We start from the raw sequence: 18,842 nt of genomic DNA, 5'->3' as shown, positions 1-18,842 counted from the left end.
AATTTAGACAGTTTTTCAACTCTCATTAATGCTGTAGTGATCATTTGATTTTGGGACCTGCAGCGGAGTTTGGGCCCAGACATGGCTAATAACATCACACAGTGGCAGTCCTAGCCTGTTTGGCGCTCTGGGCAAACACTCCCTCTACTTATGCACATGCTCTTTTCTACTCTGTAATATTCTTGTCAATTTTCTTGATATTTATTTATAATCACCTCTGTTAATCCTTGATATTTAGAACTGAGTGATCTGTATATATTACAACAAGAACAACAACAAACTTTATTTATATAGCACATTTAAAACCCAGTGGTGTACCAAAGTGCTTAACATGCAAGAGAGTAGGATGAAGTAACAGGGAAGGATGACTGAAACTGAACCCCTGATGGCTTTGAACTTTTCTTGTCCATCTTCCATTGGTTTTAATGTTGCACTCCAGTATGAACACCCATTCCCTAACATGAGGATCACCACAACATAACCTAATAAACCTACACGTTAGTCCACAGATTCGCTTTGTCTAGCGTTTATTTCTGGGATTTCCCACAACCCAGGGTTCAAATCATGAATAGATAATGGACTTGGATTTACAACATTATAAATGAAATGTGCTCTATTTGGAAGCAGCAGGGCCCCCCTCCCCTTTCGACAGGTTGTGTGTGAAACTTTAAATCATCAAACTGTAAAATATAAATTTTAAATTGTTATTGATCCCTTTACCCCTGGTCCTAAAGTGTATATTTATTTTCTTACTCTCCTTATATATATTGTTTGTTTACTTGCACTGCTGTAACTGGAGCCTCTTATCACATACAGAATTTTGAAAAAACATCGGTGCAAATTATAAGTCTGTATCATTATGTCTGGTGTTTTCGTGTTTGTTGGGGTTTTTTTTATTTTGTTTTATTTTGCGAGTTGGTTATTAGATGCTGCTCCAGCCAGCCAGAGAATCCCCCGCCGCCCCGGCTGCAAGCAGCAGGCGCGCCTCGCAAATAGAGGGCGCCCTTACTCCCAGCAAATGGGCGATAGAAAACCGATCGGTGCCTATGACAGTCCCAAAATGCGCTGGCATGACGTCGGGGCAGCATGAGTACGAGCTGTGGAGGTAAACACAGACAACATGAGAGCTCTCGATTAACACTCCTCATTTATTACTCATCACCACACAACTGCACTTTTCCCTCCAAAAACACAGCAATAACACTTCCTGAGAACTGGGCGTTAGTGGAGCCATCCAGCGGTCCACCACAGAGCAATTTTTCTTTATTTTTTTGCCGATGCCCGAGATTCCGCCCCCCTACCACGATGCCACCCTGGGCCCGCCCATGTCGCCATATCAAAAACCGCTTCTGACGTCAGAGTCAAAGACCGGATATATAGTGCTGGTCTACCAAGTTGTAACCAGGTCACTAATAGGCAAGTTAATTAATACCGTTGCTACACTTTAAAAAACAAAACAGGTTAGCTGAACGAAAGCACCTATACTGAAAACAACCAATACATGTCATCGTCCCAGAATGCATTGTGTGCAAAAAAACATGGCCGCTCCCACGGCTCCAAAATAGTTTTAAACAACAAAGATTTAATGAATAACAAAAAAATTGTAGTTATTTTCAAGTATGTTTTTATGTAGTGGAGATAATTTGTGACATATTTAGAGTAACTTGTCATATTAGTTGGGGTTCCTTTTAAAAACATGTTTAGCATCAGCTTCTATCACGTGACGCCATCAGGTTGGTAGGCTGGTTGTGGTAAGAAGAGGCGGAGCCAGACATTTTATACACCCGGGCTTAGCCCTAAAGGGTAGTATCCATGTGGGATTGGGGGGTGTTAGAAATGACTGAAAGATTAAGGCTCTGTTTTGAGTTTTGTTTAAAAAAGAATGACTTCATATAGGAAAAAATATATATCACATATGCAGGACACCTTAAACTAGTTTTTTAATTAAGCAGCAAGGCAGGGACACAGGGACTAAACTCCAATTCAACCAGACCCAGAACTGATTGGGAATTAAAACAGGTACTACAATAGTTCAAAATCAGGACTACTTTAGGACTTAACCAATACAGAACCAGACTCAAAACACCGAAAATCATCATAGACCTGCACTACACTTATTTTTTAATTCTACCAAAGTACACTATTTAGATTCAGAAAAGTTTATATAACTATTTAGCCTTGTTATGCAAACAAGCCTGCATAACTTAATAAATATAGAATTTGAAAAATAACAAACCTAAAAAGATACACTAGGTACTAGATACATGTTCTGATGAGTTTTGGCAAACAACCATTTGACTAACATGTCTGTCTCACCTGCTCTTGTTCCATCTCTGTTCTGTCATCATTCTCCTCTCTCCCCTCTCTGTCCTCTCTCTCCCTCTTTGTGCTGACAATCAAGCCAAACACCAACATCATCAAATATACAGTTGAAACCAGATATTTAATGACTCTTCAGATAAAAACACAAACACTTTTTTAATTGTAACATCAAATCAGACTAAATGTTTATTTTTTAGATTGATAAATATAAAAAACATATTTGTTAACTTTAAGAGTAAAGAGAGAAATTATCTGTATTTCTTAATTGCAAATGGCACCAAATTGTATTCAAATCTGAGCCACACTTATGGAGCTCCACAATTCTTTTCCTGGTGTTTTGGTTGACATCTCTTGATTTTCCCATTCAACAGAAACAGGCTCTGTGTTTTGCCTTATATGCATCCACAGCTGTGCCACCAATTTACTCACATGGACTCTACTAACCTATCAGAAGCTTCTTCAGCTCAGAATGGAATCGTCTAGAGTTTTCTTATTAATTAAAGACACAATAAACTTAGTGTATATATACTCCGAAATTTGATTAAAAGTGATAAAAAATAGACAGCTCTCTCTCTCTTTACTCTGACATTTAACTAATTCAAAAGATATTTTAATATTTTAATATTTATTTATCTAAAAGTTTACTCTGAATGGATGTTTAACAGTAAAAATAAATGTTCTTGTTTTTTCCCTAAAGTGTATGTAAATATCTGGTTTCAACTGTGAATATACTGCTGTGTATTGAAATTCGTCTTGTTTTGCATATTGAACAGCATTCAAAGCATAAGGTAAAATAACATTTACCAGAGTCTTTTCTTTGAAAGAAGCCCCTTATGCCCATTGTTATGTTCATCAGTACATAACTAAAACCGATTTAGAGTGCTTTATTTAGCTGTGTAAGGTAATAACTGAAAATATGAAATAAACACACATGTAAGCTAAGCCTCTCTAAAAAAAACAGCATTGTTGTTCGGCTTTTCATTTCGCCATTTGTTCATTCACTCGAAGAGCAAGTAACATAATATAGGTCAAGTGATCAGTTTGATATCAACCTTTTGTGATACACCGTCATATTTACATTATTTGTCCAGTATGAAAAATTTGCTTTGGTACCTGGTCAAACTCAAGCTCTCTTCTCTCTGCCAGTGCACTTCTCCTACAGCAAACTCGCAGGCAGCAGCTTCTCTCCCCGCTTCTCGCTCACATGTGTAAGTGTTCAGAGTTCATCTTTCCCAGCCAAGAACAAGACACCGTCCTCCAAGAGAAGTGGACTCAATGGCTGAGCAGTTGTCCAACTTTGATCCAAGGTTGTCCCTGGTTAAAATTCTGCACCTGGAATTCAAATCCCTGAGGGAATCGTGGAGTTGTGTCAGCAGCAGGTGGAAACTGATCCGTCTGAACACCTGAAGTCTCTGTGGCCACAGTCAGAGCTAGTTAAGTTCTCTTAAAAGGAAATGTGCTTCAGTGCTTCCTTTATTACCTCTTTTTGCAGAGGAGACACTAAAGCATCCTTTATGAGAGGAAGTAATTACATTCCATAATTCATAGCGATGCATTATCAAACCATTAATGAAAACCATCGACAAAAGTGATTCACATCATATCAATGTTGATTATCATTATTCCTGTTTTTCATTTCAGTGAAGTGCTGATATGCTTTAAATTTTGAACATCATGCTGATGGAATAAAATCGGATTTGTGTGTGGCTTTGCATGAACAACACAGATTTATAAACTCTCTGAATCCGAATTATAAGATCTATTACACGGATCAAAGTGTGTTTAGGGTCCGCTCCAGTTTACTTTGTATGATTAACATCTGCATTATCATATATTATTCACCACACTTCTCCTTTCTTCTTTATAAATTCTCATTCACATCAGAAAGTAGGCATTTTTTTTATTCAAACATTCCTTGATATTTAACTTTCACAATGTGTTAAAGCTTCAGTCTGTATCATACTGTGTGTGCTATGTGAAATATTTTAATCTAAACAAAAAAAAAACTCTTTACAAAAAGTTTTCTCATATTTATTAAAAAGCATTATCACTCAGAGGCTGTGGAGAAAGAAATGTGAACACCTGGAACCCCGCGGGCACTGACACAGCTGACCCGAATGACTTGTCTGACTCCGCCCCCAACAGAACTTCTCCAAGTTACACTGAAAATGAATCACAGTGGACACTCAGGTGGCATGCTTTATTTTGAAAGGACTTGAGTGGTTCTTCCCTGAGGTGTCAGTTTATTTTTACCAGGACAGTGACTCTGCGTCTCTTCAAACGCCGACAAAGTCCAGGAAGTCGTCTGAAGATGTTTTCCTTGACAGCTGAGGCGATGTTTGAAGCATTTACCTGAGAGATGACAGACATATTAAAGGTGTCTTATTCTGCTTCATATTCCATGTTTTTTAATCAGAGACTCTGTTAGTGTATCTTGGCATGATTCACAGGACAAAGTAACGATTCTTTATCTTATTCTAGGACTTGGTGCAGCCCCTCAGTTCATACTCTGTCTAAATAACAAGTTTTAGCTCTGCCTCTTCAATCTAATCCAGTTATAAACCACATTTAAAAACAATAAAGTTCGCAAAAGTGCTGTACATAAATATAGGGAGGTCACACAATGAGAATATAATAAAAATACAAAATGTAAAAAAGTTGACACACCTACATAACAAACACCAACACATGACTGTAAATACAAGCAGAAACAATCAAATTAAGTATCCATATTTCACACTGTGCTAAAAGAGTAAAACTAGAGACATTTTTTTCCTGGTTGGTGAGCTTCAGATAGCCAGCAGAGGGGCAGCCAATTGGTGCTAAAACCAATTATGGAGACGACGTTGACCATAAAAGGAAATCTGTTACACATTGATGTCAGTGTGCAATTAAAGTAGAAAAGTGTTTGGATCAAATCTATTACTTATTGATTTCTTTATCTTATTTGAAACTGTGCTTAATCAGCGGTGGAAAGTAACAAAGTACAAATAGTTTTCTTGCTGTACTTGACTAAAATTCTTTCAGGTGTCTGTAATTTACTTGAGTATAATTTTTTTCTGATAACTTTTTACCTTTTCTCCCTTCAGTTTAACACAAATATTTTAACTTTCTGCTTCTGACATTTTCTAAACAGGCTTTTATTTACTGTAAGTTTGAGTAATGAGTTTTGTTACATTATACCATCAGTTTTCCTTCCAGTAAACCAATTTGAGCCTAAATGGAGGAACAATAACACAATCCTAGACAATCCTATTGGTGTATCCATCAATGGTGCTTATCACTGAAGAAGAGATGCAAGAAGCAAATATTTTATGTATAATTTATTATAATATACTGGTTAAAGTGGACTCTAACAGCATTCAAGGTTCAAAAGAGGATAAAAGGGAATAACACTGGAAAATAATTTTAAAGTTACTATGAGCTCAAGAAATCACAGCAAGCACACAAGCTGTTTATTGTGAACTGTGTCTGTGAAGTTAGGATTTTTTTAATATTGTGAAACATCATCATAATAATGGATTGCATTTATATAGCGCTTTTCGAGACCCTCAAAGCGCTTTACAGTTCCACTATTCATTCACTCTCACATTCACACACTGGTGGAGGTAAGCTACAGTTGTAGCCACAGCTTTCAAACTTTTTGATTAAACTGTATTCTGCACACCTGGTAGCCACCTAAAGCTGGATTGTTAGACCATGTGGCACTAACAAGAATAAAGGACAGAGCCATGAAAGAGGCAGAAATGTTGTTACTGCACGGCGTCAACGCGTTAGCGCCGTCCAGTCCCGAGCCTTATCTCCTACAGTCTTAGAAACACAAAACTCAGCTTGTTATTTGGTGGCTTTGAAACTAAACTTAAACAGTCCTTTTTAGCTGGTACTGAAACTCAGCTCTCAGAAAAAGAAATGGCAGTATGGTGTACATTTTAGGACATCCGTCAGGTCTCAGACAAAAACTCGTCAGGTGTCAGGTCTCAGACAAAAACTCGTCAGGTCTCAGGTGTCAGCTCTCAGTTGTCAGTTCTCAGGTCTCAGGTGTCAGAACACAAGCTATCAGACATAGAGAAGCCTCCTTCAGGTGGCGCTGTTGTCAGGTCCCAGCCAATGACTGTGGCAAACATGGACGACGTAACAGCGTCAGTAGTTCATACGATGCTGTTTTATGTTCAAGGGGTCTCCTTTCTCATACGTTTGATTCTAATTACTACCATAATGCTGTGAAATTGGGGTGTGATGTAATTGTAACAGCTTTGACTGGAAGCTGCAGTCACGCACAAACTTACGTATCTCTGTTCGGGAATGGGAGATAGAGCGGGGGTGCAGACAGGAGCTCCAGCGTTTACGTTACAAAACCATGACCGACTGTTTTAATCTGACAGCCTGAGGTGTTCTTCAGTATACTGGACTACCCGACAGAAGGACCCGGCACCCCGCTGCACTTTTTCGGTAAGTTAAACGTGTTTGTAAGCTTATCCGTAACCACCGTCCTTAGCTAGGTCCTGAGACCTAGCTATAGTGATGTTCGATTCGTGAACGAATCATTCAATACTCGATAATTACTTTACTGACTCGTGAATCATGATTCACAAGCGCAACTGACTCAATGACTCATCTCTGTTGCTGTTAGCAAACTAATTCCATTAGTAGAAATATATCAAGCTTATAATTAAAACTGTGGGGAGAAAAAACAACAGCCAGTTTCTTAACAAAAACATCTCTGCTCTGAACTGGAAGAAAAACCCTGAGTAGAAGCTCACATCAAGACAATAGCTCCTCGGTTCACAGTAGCATCTCTCAGCTAACATGCTAACAGCACATTTGAGTTACTCACCCCCTCCCTTGCTGTGCTGAATCGTAGCATAAGCGAATCACTCAGGACTCACTCACCCCCTCCCTCCTGGCTCACAGCTTCTTCTTCTTCTTGGTTGGCAACCAGTTAAGTTAGCCTGCCAATCGTATGTCGATTTTTGCGAACTTCGATTGTCGCTATATTTAGCGAGTTTTCAGACCCACACTTTTTAGCGACTTTTTTTTAAAAAAAAGTCGCTAAAAAAAGACGTGAAAGCGCGTATCGCTTTTACTCTCAACAAGCAGCGGGTGCTGTAACGCAGTCAGTTCTTCTTTTACTCTTTTACTCTTATGCTGTTTTGTGGATCACAAGGTTTAAAACTACTTATAAACACACACACAAAGTAACTCCACCAGAGTGCCTATTTCGGGTCACTTTTGCCGGTCCAAGCCCGGTAAAGGAGCAGGGTTGGAATTGTGACATTAAAAAAAACAATAATTGCTAAAAGAAATTTAATTTGTAGTTCTAAATAAACTCTAAATGCATTTAGGACGTTTTTACTCACTTTATGTCTCTTCCACGATGTTATTTCTCTCTCCAACAACATAGGTTACAATTAGATTAGCATGACCATTTATGCAAATTAGGCGATGACGTCATTTAGCGACTTCTAGCGACTTTTAGGACAACCAATAGCGATTTTCCTTACTGAGGAGTTGGCAACACTGTTGGCAACCAATGTTAAGGCGCATTACCGCCCCCTGGCTCACAGCTCAGTGCACATTTAGATGAGAAAATTTATATTTGACACATTTAAGGAAAATATTAATAAAATAAAATAAAAAATAAATAAATGTTCCCTTTAGAATTTTTTTTGCTCTATAAAATAGTTGTTTTCTTTTACAATCATTCATCTTAGCAGTAGGATTTACATTAAAAGAGAAACAAACAAGTTTGAGTGAAAATATACATTTTTGCATTCTCTGGTTAACTGACTCAGTGACTCAAATGACTCAAGAAATCCGATTCACTTTGGTGAGTGACTCATTAAAACTCGATTCAGTAAAAAGAATCGAATTTACCATCACTACCTAGTTAAGATGAGCACTCGGCTGTCAGGGAAACTTGTTTTGTAAAGTCCGTTTAGCTAATCCGTGCAGGTGAATGAATTTAGCCTGATTAAAGAAATCAAGAGAAAAGCACCGGGCTGCTCAGTCACTAACTGACTACCGTTACTATACTTTTATTATAGTATTATATATGCTGTTTGCACATTAAATATGTACAAACAGCAGCATGTTTTCAGTCTCTTGCCACATCTGTAAAGACAGTATAAACTTAAAAAAAGAAGCTTGCACTTTGCACATCTGTAAAAACAGTATAAAACTTAACCTCTCATTAATCATTAACTATGGATTAAAATAGCAAAGCCTAATATATATGCTCTGAAACCAACTACATTTAAAAACTATGGCAGCTTAAAATTTATGTTTAATTTTTCCACTGATTACTTTCTTAGCACTGACTGTTTTTTCTTACTAAGTTTGTTTCAAATATTCAGGTTAAAAACAGTCTAGGTAATTCCAGCCAGACTGGAAAACAGGAAGTTAGTGTAGAGCTATACAAGCATATAAATAAAAACAGGAAACCAGAAAAAAAGAGGAACTAGTAACATAAAAGGAGTTGTTTGTATCGAAACTATGTGTGATGTGTAAAGTACCAAAATAACACCTATATGAGATACATTTTTAGCTTCTAATGTCAGAGATTCTGCAACTGGCTTTGGGCTGTGCAGGGCTCTCTCTTCCGGAAGAGTTTTGACCACTCCTGAGTCGGGTTTTCTCTGTTCGATCATGGGGATCAAAGAATCGGGTTTTAATAGTGTCTTTTTGATAATAGTGAAATGGTTCAATTTACCTGGAAATTGGCTGGGACCTGACAAGAGTGCCACCTGAAGGAGGCTTCTCTCTGTCTGATAGCTTGTGTTCTGACACTTGAGACCTGACTTTTGAAACCTGACACCTGAGACCTGACTTTTGAGACCTGACACCTGAGAACTGACACCTAAGACCTGACACCTGAGACCTGACGACTTTTTGTCTGAGACTTGACACCTGACAGCTTTTTGTCTGAGACCTGAGACCTGACAGCTTCTTTTTTTGAGACCTGAGAATATCCTAAAATGTACACTGTATGGCTGGCTTAACACCCACATATACCGTCTTGGTTAGTGGGTGCAGAAGAGTCACCGGTGTCAGGCTCAGAAGCTCAAATCCTGGCCAGTTCATTAACAAACTATGCAGTTTGGGGGCTGATCAGCTCATGAACACAAAAAAGTATCTCCATTATCAAAACCAATGGACACAATCACTTCCTCCAGAGACTCAGGTGCACCAACATTATGTTCATTACTTGGCATTAGGCAAGAAAACCAGTCTCTGAAAGGTGAGTGCCAGCCACAGGTAACATAGTTTTATTGTTATCCCGCTTAGAAGTTGAGTTAATTGATTTGTTGTCAACTGGCACAGTCTTAGGAACGTTTCTAACTGACTGGAAAACACTTGAGGATAAGTCAACTGTACTCACGGGGAACAGCAGAGCTGATATGGAGGAGGCAACACCCGTGATCTGCTCTCCCCTCAACAGACCAATTGGGTCAACCTCTGAAGGGCTAGAAAGCGGGCAGCTTGAAGCCCTAACTATATGATTTAGCAAAAAGGAATGTTTTAAGCCTAATCTTAAAAGAGATGGTGTCTGTCTCCCAAATCCAAACTGGAAGCTAGTTCCTCAGAAGAGGGTCATGGAATCTGAAGGCTTTGCCTCGTATTCTACTTTTAAGTACTCTAGGAACCACAAGCCCGTTGTCTGAGAGGGAAGTGCTCTAATGGGGTGATATAATACTATAAGGTCATTAAGATAAGATGTGGCCTGATTAATTAAGATTATGTATGTGAGGAAGAGGATTTTTAATTCAATTCTGGATTTAACAATGAGCCAATGAAGAGAAGCCAATATAGATGAAATAAGCTCTCCCTTTCTAGTCTCTGTCAGTATTCTCGCTGCAGCATTTTGAATCAACTGAAAGCTTTCAGGGAGTTTTTAGAACATCTTGATAATAATGAATTACAGTAGTTCAACCTAGAATAAATACATGAGCTAGTTTTTTAGTGTCATTCTGAGACAAGATATTTCTAATTTTAGAGATATTTTGGAAGTGGAAGAAAGCAGTCCTACTTATTTGTTTAATGTGTGCATTGAAGGACATATCCTGGTCAAAAAAGACTCCAAGGTTCCTCACAGTGTTACTGGAGGCCAAGGTAATGCCATCCAGAGTAAGTATCTGTGTTAGCTATCATATTTCTCAGATTTTTAGGGCCAAGTACAATAACCTCAGTTTTATCGGAATTTAGAAGCAGATAAGGGTCGGGCGACCTCGGGGGAAGGTGCCTCGATGCGGACGGTCGCTCAACCTTCACTCCTTCCCGCTCTGGTCCAAGCATGGTCGCCTCCGGGGAATAATACTAAGGAACCGATGCAGCTGGGTTGCACGAGACTTATCCCCGAGGAGTGTCAGAAACGTTTTAAGGGGCAGCTATATTTGTATTGTGTTCAGTCAGGCCACTTTGTATCTGCCTGCCAGCTTCGGTTAAAAGGCGGGGCCCACCAGTAACTGCGGGGATACTGGTGGGTGGCACCTTTTCTCTGTCTCAGATTCCCTGCATGCAGCTCTCCGCTGTTTGTCTAATGTCACCAAGACCTACTGTACTCAAGCTCTTTTAGACTCAGGGGGTGAACAGAATTTGATTGACAGCGGTCTGGTACGTCTTCTCGGTATTAAAATGCGACTTCTAGAGGTCCCTGTTTCGGTTTTTGCCCTCAATGGTCAGGCTTTGCCCTCAGTCACCCATGAAACGGAACCTGTCTCATCAGTTCTCTTGGGCAATCATCGCAAATTTCTCAGTTTTTTTGTTTTCGCTTCCCCTGTAGTCTTGGGCTATCCTTGGTTCGAGCGCCACAATCCCCATATCAACTGGGCCACCCGTCGTATAGAGAGTTGGAGTAGCCACTGTTTGTCACACTGTCTGCGGTCTGCTTTACCTCCCTCTGCGGCCGGTGCTCCCGAATCGACACAAAAAGATTTGGACCTGTCGTCTGTGCTGGAGGTCTATCATGATCTGAGGTCAGTTTTCAAACGTCGCGCTCTGTCTCGGCCTCCCCACCGGCCATATGACTGTTCTATTGAATTGTTGCCTGGAGCTTTGCTGCCTACTAATCGGCTGTACAACCTCTTCAGGCCGGAGAGGGCTGCCATGGAAGCCTATATTACGGAGTCTCTGGAGGCAGGCTTGATTCGGCCGTTCTCTTCACCCGTGGCTGCAGGGTTCTTTTTTGTAGGGAAAAAGGATGGATCTCTCAGACCTTATGCTGACTATTGTGGACTTATTTCCATCACTGTGAGGAATAAATATCCCCTTCCACTGCTTTCTTCCACCTTTGTTCCGTTACAGGAAGCGGTTGTCTTCACTAATTTGGACCTACGTAATGCGTATCACTTGGTATGCATACGTCAGTGGGATGAGTGGAAGACGTTCAACACTCCGCTGGGACATTATGAGTATATGGTAATGCCATTTGGACTGACTCTGATCAATGATGTGTTGCGGGACTTTTTGAACCATTTTGTCTTTGTCTATCTGGACGACATTCTCATTTTTTCCCGATTACTGGATGACCACATACAGCAGGTGCGCTGTGTATTACAGTGGCTTCTGGAAAATAAACTGTTAGTGAAAGCTGAGAAATGTGTCTTCAAATGCGGGGTCAGTGTCCTTTTTGGGTTACGTACTGGAAAAGGGACAGCTCAGAGCCGACCCATGTAAGCTTGAAGCCATTGTGAGTTGGTCGACCCCTTCCACACAATAGCAATTGCAGAGGTTTCTGGGATTCGCTAATTTTTATCAGCGGTTCATTAAGAATTTCAGTCGAGTTGTGCTTCCGCTTACTAGTTTGACATCTCCTACTCGTGTTTTTCAGTGGACGGCGGAAGCCGAACGGGCTTTTTCACGGCTTAAGGAGCTGTTTTGCTCCGCTCCCGTCCTCGCCCACCCCGACGTGTCCAGACAGTTTGATGTTAAGGTTGATGCTTCCTATACCGGCGTGGGAGCCGTGCTGTCTCAGATTTCGCCGGACGATGGGCATCTCCACCTGGGCGCTTTTTTTTTGTTTTTTGTTTTTTTGCCTGTTCCGCTTGGATCTTTAGCCATCAGAATTGTTGTCTGAAGGCCAAAAAAGATGCCAATCGGCTTTACTTTACCAATTGGATCATCATGGCCTTGCCATATTGGTCCATTTGATTGACCTCATAATTATGTATGTCCGCCATGTCCGCGCGCACCCTGCATTGGCTGCACACTGTGCGCTTTGCCTGTCATCCCGGCATTTATCGTATGGTGTCTTTGTCGAAACGGTCCTTTTCGTGGCCTTCGTTGGAGAGGGATGCAGGCGAGTATGTTGTGGCTTGCGAAGTTTGTGCGCGTTCTAAAAGCCGTCACCAGGCGCCTTCTGGGCTTTTCCATCCCCTGCCCGTCCCCAGTCACCCGTGGTCGCACATCGCTGTGGACTTCGTCACAGGGCTGCCGCGTTCCTCTGGTCACTCGGTCGTCCTTACCATCGTGGATAGATTCTCCAAGGCTGCCCATTTTGTTCCCTTGCCTAAACTCCCTTCCGCCCTTGAGACTGCTCAATTACTCGGTGTTCATGTTTTTCGGTTGCATGGGATTCCCCAGGACATTGTGTCTGACAGGGGACCTCAGTTTGTGTCACGTGTGTGGAAGGGGTTTTGTGCTGCCTTGGGGGTGGGGGCGAGCCTCTCCTCGGGCTATCACCCACAGTCTAATCGACAAACTTAAAGGACGAACCAACAACTGGAATCCGCGCTCCGTTGTGTGGTTTTGGCTAATCCTGCTTCCTGGAGCTCTCATCTCTCCTGGATAGAATATGCGCATAACTCTCTCACCTGTTCTGTCCCCGGTTTCTCTCCGTTTGAGGTTTGTTTGGGTTATCAGCACCCACTGTTTCCTTCTAAGGAGGCGGAGGTTGTGGTCCCAGTGGTGCAGGACCACCTGCGCCGCAGCAGGAGGATTTGGCGTCAGACCAAGGCGGTGTTGCTTTAGACTGTGACACGAGCTCACTGTACGGTGGATCGGAGGAGATCCCCTGCTCCTCTATAATCCATGGGACAGAAGGTGTGGCTGTCGTCTGCAACTGTTCCTTTGAAATGTATGTCTAGAAAGCTGGTGCCCCGTTTTCTGGGTCCTTTCACTATTCAATGCTTCATTAATCCTGTATGTGTCAGACTGCAACTGCCCGCTTCCATGAGGATTCATCCTACTTTCCATGTTTCCCAGCTCAAACCTGTTTCTCGCAGCCCGTTGTGCCCCCCGTCCGATTCCCCCCCCCCTCCCCCGCCCGCCGGAGTAGTGGATGGCATTTCTATCTATTCAGTCCGGCAGCTACTGGACATGCGCCGCTGGGGCCAGGGCTTTCAGTTTTTGGTGGACTGGGAGGGGTACGGGCCTGAGGATCAGTACTAGATTCCGAGTTCGTTTATTGAGGACCCTGATGTCATTGCTGACTTTTACAAGAGACATCCTGGTAAGCCCTTCCGGGGGCCGCCCGTTGAGGGGGGGGGACTATTAGGAGTTGGTGGGGTTTCTCTGGTGAGGTGTCATGGGTTTGCTTCCTTTTTCAGCACAGGTAGGTGGGACGGTGTCTCACAGGATGCTGGCACACCAGTGGTACATCAGACGTCATTTGATGGAGCGTTATTTAGGAGCAGCGCGACAGACATCTGGTGTCGGAGTATTGTTGCCTCCCTGAGTGGTAACGTGTTTGTTAATCTCTGCGGTGTGCACTACAGCCAACCCATGTTTTGGACTTTGTCTGCTTACCTGTTGTCCTGTATCCTTAGCCGGATCCATCACCCGCTTGCCTGTCAGCTGCTGGTAAAGCCGTATTTCCGGGATCACTTCAAACATCAATCGCATCTTTACCTTCGCATCCTGGAGATTCTCGCCCAAACCTGTACTGCCAGTGTGAGAAGTGAGCTCTCCAACTCTCCCCATGTTTATTGCCGCTTTTTACTGATTGTTTGGTATCTCCAAATCGTCCAAAGACATGCAGCTTGTGGGGATAGGTTAATTGGACAATCCAAATTGCCACTAGGTGTGAATGTGCGAGTGAATGTGAGTGTGAATGGTTGTCTGTCCTTATGTGTTAGCCCTGCGACAGACTGGCGACCTGTCCAGGGTGTACCCCGCCTTTCGCCCTATGACAGCTGGGATAGGCTCCAGCGCCCCCCGCGACCCTGAAAAGGATAAGCGGAAGCGAAAAGATGGATGGATGGATGTTTGGTATCTTCCCCTAAAATTTCGCTTTCCTTTTTCTCGTAGATCAACCCTGTGTGTGCCGATTATACCTTTCCCCCCGAGTGCGTGTCAGCCCCCTTTCCTGGTTTCCCTCCATTTATTTATCACTGTACATAATCTCCCACCCTGTGTAAATAATCCAGACACTGTAAATAAAGAGCACTTTCTGCATTCCCTGCGTTTGTTCTGCCATAGAGTCCATTCGTTCAGCCTAACAGACAAGCCCTGGGAATCTTTAAGAGAGAATGTGCAACTAACTTTCTTATGTATGTCTAATTGTGTGAAGTTGACACATGGCAAGGGCCATGTGGCAAACGAGGATTTTCTGGGGAGGCTTAAATTACAGGTGGAAAAAGGTAAAGTGATGGAAGAAGAAAATGAGATGCAGATGCAGACTGAGGCTATGAGAGAGGCGACAAGAGGATCAGTGAGGGGTGGAGACCACCTCCAGCTGACGACCCGCAGAGAGCTGTACCACTGGGCTTCCTAGAGAGCATCAACAGGAGATGGTGGACAACAGAATGGTTATCTGAAGGATAAGGGGAGCATGCCAAGCTCCAACCGAAAGCACAGAGGAAGTTCAGGGATGGCATCATGATTCTGTAAACAACACAGAAAACAGATGCTATGGCGGTGACAGGAACTGACTGACGGCAATTTCTCAAAGATTATCACCTAATGTTTTTTCGCTGTGCCATACAGAGGTTGACACTCTACAGAGGGTCTTCCTTTGTGACATTGTTGTTGTCATTTGCATTATGAACACTTCTACAAGACTGCTGCTGAAATTTTGAGCCATGGACGTGGTCATGACTCAACAGGAGGGAGCAGCATAACAGCAGTAAAACAACTGGATCCAATTTCCTTTTAAAAATAACATTGCTGAAAGATCAACATGGATTCACCAGAGTCACTGCAAGAAGATCACGCACCTTGACGCTGAGCCCGAGTCCGACTACAAAGGGGGAAGAAAGCCTCTAGGACCTTCCATCTCAAACCCGGTGAAGAAACCAATGACTCCCTTACCTTTAGTCAGCAACAAGGATGACAGCGTGGCTGAAAGTATTCCTGTTCGTGACGACAGCTGAAGCACTATGGGACCGAGGAAGCCACACTCAATAACCTCATGGCTATTCTACGAACTTTTGGTGGCAGATGATGAACACCACGGCGCACCTTAACAACAAGATGGACTGCTACGTATGTGCCCACATGCCACTATCCACTCACAGCTCTGGATTATGGCCGTATAACATTCTTGCTAACCGCATCCCAAGGTGGCGTGTGTAAGCTAATTGGTGAGACATGTTGCACATTCATTCCAGACGAATACTCCACTGGCAGCGACATCTATGAGGACCTACAGAACTTAACCGTGCTGCAAAGGCATGTGGCAGACCACACACCATGAGCCTCAACACAGGACTGGCTCGCATGGCTGACTTCTGGACCTTGGTAGCACATGCTACTGTAGATTGTGACCCCAGTATTTGTTGTTTTAGTTCTTATGTTTATTGCTGTGACCTGTATTCTCCCCTGCATAAAAAGCATGATACAAAGGATGGTGACTAATACCTTTATTTACTACACATTAGCCCAGGAGGACCCAAAGAAGGACATGGAAGATTGCATTTAAATGAAGTAAGCATTGAAAATGCACCTGAAAGTGATGCTGTACTGATAATTGAAAACACAAGCTTTTAAAATGTCAAACAGGAGGGAATAATGTTAGCAACCTACAACACATACATTAAACCTATTTAAAAAGCTACACATTACCATTTAAAAAGCTAGAATGCTTTTGTTTGCTCCCGAACCCAACAACAAGATCATGTTGATCCAACACATCTCTTCCTTAGGCTGACTGAACTGTGGGAACACACTGCCGCCGATCCAGAGCTACAGAAACTGAGCACTGTCACAATGAAGGGCTGGCCTTGCAGACAAACTCAGCTGCTCACAGAAATTCGTGAATACTACCCATATCAAATAAACTCCCCCTTGAAGATGACATTGTCAAGAAAGGCCTGAAGACAGTGATCCCAAAGTCTTTACAAAAGGATTAAATCACTGTCCTCCACAGAGGGCACCCAGACACAGAAGCTACTAAACGCAGGGCCCATGCTATCGTGTTTTGGCCCACAATAACTGAAGATATAGGGCAAGAAACAATTGCGTGTCCGGTGTGCAACAGCACCAGGCCACATAAACAAAAAGAGCCACTCAAGCTCACACACTAGGTTCTCCAGCTGAAAGGCTCATGTCAAGGCAAACATGCACTATCATGCAACATCTGCTGGTTCCCAGGCCCAAAAGCAACACAGCTGTTAAGACAAGCCTAGTTCATAAGCGCCATGCACAAAAGAAATGCTATGACAACTCCAGCAGACCACTCCATCCCCTCGTGCTAAGTGAGGTTGTGAGGATGCAAACGCATCATGGACATGACTCCTTAGGGACTAATAAGAAATCCAGATCATACATTGTACAGTCAGGAGGCGGAGAGTATAGGCGGAACCGCAGGCATGTCCTCCCAGTCCCTGAAGCACCACCACAACACGGAGATTCCCACGATGACTCTACCGTGGTCCAACCATCAACCGCCTGTTCCCCAGAGCACAAAGAAAACGAAATCCATGGAAACTACATGTAACGTGATGTTGACAAGGTCAAATGTTAAATGTTTACTATATTCTTACCAATGACAGTTCCAGGTTTGAAGTGAATGGTTAATGTCCAGGCTATAATGTTGTGGATTAGAATCTGTTGTTTATACAGTCTTAACCTAAAGAAAGGGGACATAGAACATCTGACTGGTATTGTTTAATAATGGGGGTTGAATAGGGTCCCGAAAAGCGCTATATAAATGCAATCCATTATTATTATTATTATTACCTGTTCAGAATAGTGCACTGCGCATGCATGCAGTAAGAAAACGCTGGAGTCAAGCTGCTTGCATGTAATGCCTGCTCAGTTACCCATTAAACAAAGCTTGCAAGGAATCACAAATCCAGCGTCTTTACTAAACATCAAACATTGTCCTTTGAGATTTTAACATAAGACTGAGGATGATATAAGACTAAAGATTTAAACAGTTTTAGATCCATTACACTCACTGAGCACTCTACAGCCTGGTAACACATAAACTTTAAATAAAAACTAGTGTAATTTGTTCTTTTCATGTAATAACATCGTTCACATTATGATCAACAGCTAGATTCACAGTTAAGTAAACCTAATGAGGGAGACCATCAGGACCAAGCTGGGTTTCCTGGGTCCAGAGGTTTGGAGAAACTTCCTCCCTTTCTTTTATCACAGCTGTCCTGTGCCAGATGTTCTGTTGACCCACTGAGAGAGGCATAATTTCAGAAACATCAGAAAGACTGAAGCTCATTGCATAGATCAATGATCTTCACCATTGATCTCTACAGCTCCCTCAGAGGGAAATCTTCAGAGCTTCACTGTTGGCCCGCTCCAGAAAATGGATAAACCAAGTTTCATGAACAAGCGTGATGGACACCTTTGCTTTGTGTAATGTTAGAAGTACTCAGATAATCTTCAGAGGCTCTGGACTTTTACATAAAAATATTATATTCAGTCCTGTAGAAAGTTATATATTTAAATATACATTATCCTGTCTGGTTACTCTGGAGCTGTACTTTTTCAGTTTTATGTCAGTAAAGAAGTTCAATCCGTACTTCAACTTTTACTGAAGCTTTATTTTAACACAAGTATCTGTACTTCTACTGAAGTAAATATTGCCTGTAAATTTGCCACCTGTGGTATTAATCTGAATAATACACTTCTGATTTAAGTCAAAATCAGAGCTGACTTTGGTTGCAGCTGATTAGCTCAGTGTCAGGGTTACTGGTTTTCTTCCCAGCTTGCATTTGTCCTACCTGCAGAGGGGGAGTTCCAGGACTGAAGTTAGGTAAATGGCTGTCAGCTCTCTGCAGAGAGATGCAGACCAGCAGCAGAAACACAGAGAATTCACTAAGCTTCATCTACAATTTCATCAGGTGATTAATAAATCTTGACAACCCACAAATGCCTTGTCTTCTTCTGTGAAAACAAAAGACTGAAGCAGACAATAACTGAAGAGAGATTCAGTAATCCTCTTAGCCTGCTTTAAGAGTCACATGACTAGAGGATGACATCACACTGACGCGCCAATCACTGATGGACATTTCACTGTTACTGCATCACAGTCACTGATGGACCTCTGACCCCCTTATTAATCAGTTGCCTACAGAACATCTGTTTAAATAAAGCTTTATTTTAGAAAGAGGCTTTATATGAGG

The 18,842-nt window shown here is 42.2% G+C and overlaps 1 protein-coding gene across 1 annotated transcript; it reads right to left on the bottom strand.

Moving 5' to 3' along the window:
- Positions 1-4,337: 4,337 nt before the first annotated feature.
- Positions 4,338-18,667, bottom strand: si:ch211-191i18.4 (uncharacterized protein LOC799350 homolog). The gene is made up of 3 exons (XM_042217423.1): positions 18,441-18,667; positions 4,576-4,674; positions 4,338-4,484 (listed from the first exon to the last, which is right to left on the bottom strand). The coding sequence occupies exons 1-3, from the start codon at positions 18,543-18,545 to the stop codon at positions 4,374-4,376; spliced, it is 315 nt and encodes a 104-aa protein (XP_042073357.1). The 5' UTR covers positions 18,546-18,667; the 3' UTR covers positions 4,338-4,373.
- Between the last annotated feature and the right edge of the window lie 175 nt (positions 18,668-18,842).

The sequence above is a fragment of the Haplochromis burtoni genome, unplaced genomic scaffold, assembly GCF_018398535.1.
Source record: "Haplochromis burtoni strain Fernald_Lab_line unplaced genomic scaffold, NCSU_Asbu1 Contig_1945, whole genome shotgun sequence".
Classification (NCBI taxonomy): domain Eukaryota; kingdom Metazoa; phylum Chordata; class Actinopteri; order Cichliformes; family Cichlidae; genus Haplochromis; species Haplochromis burtoni.
The sequence above is the reverse complement of the archived record's forward strand: the minus strand, read 5'-3'. Positions and strand labels throughout refer to the sequence as shown.

Coding starts and splice junctions, on each gene's coding strand:
- si:ch211-191i18.4 (XM_042217423.1), bottom strand. CDS start 18,545: ATGAAGCTTAGTGAATTCTCTGTGTTTCTGCTGCTGGTCTGCATCTCT. Junction 4,675..18,440: donor CTGGAACTCCCCCTCTGCAG/GTAGGACAAATG, acceptor GTCATCTCTCAG/GTAAATGCTTCAAACATCGC. Junction 4,485..4,575: donor GACGCAGAGTCACTGTCCTG/GTAAAAATAAAC, acceptor ATTCATTTTCAG/TGTAACTTGGAGAAGTTCTG.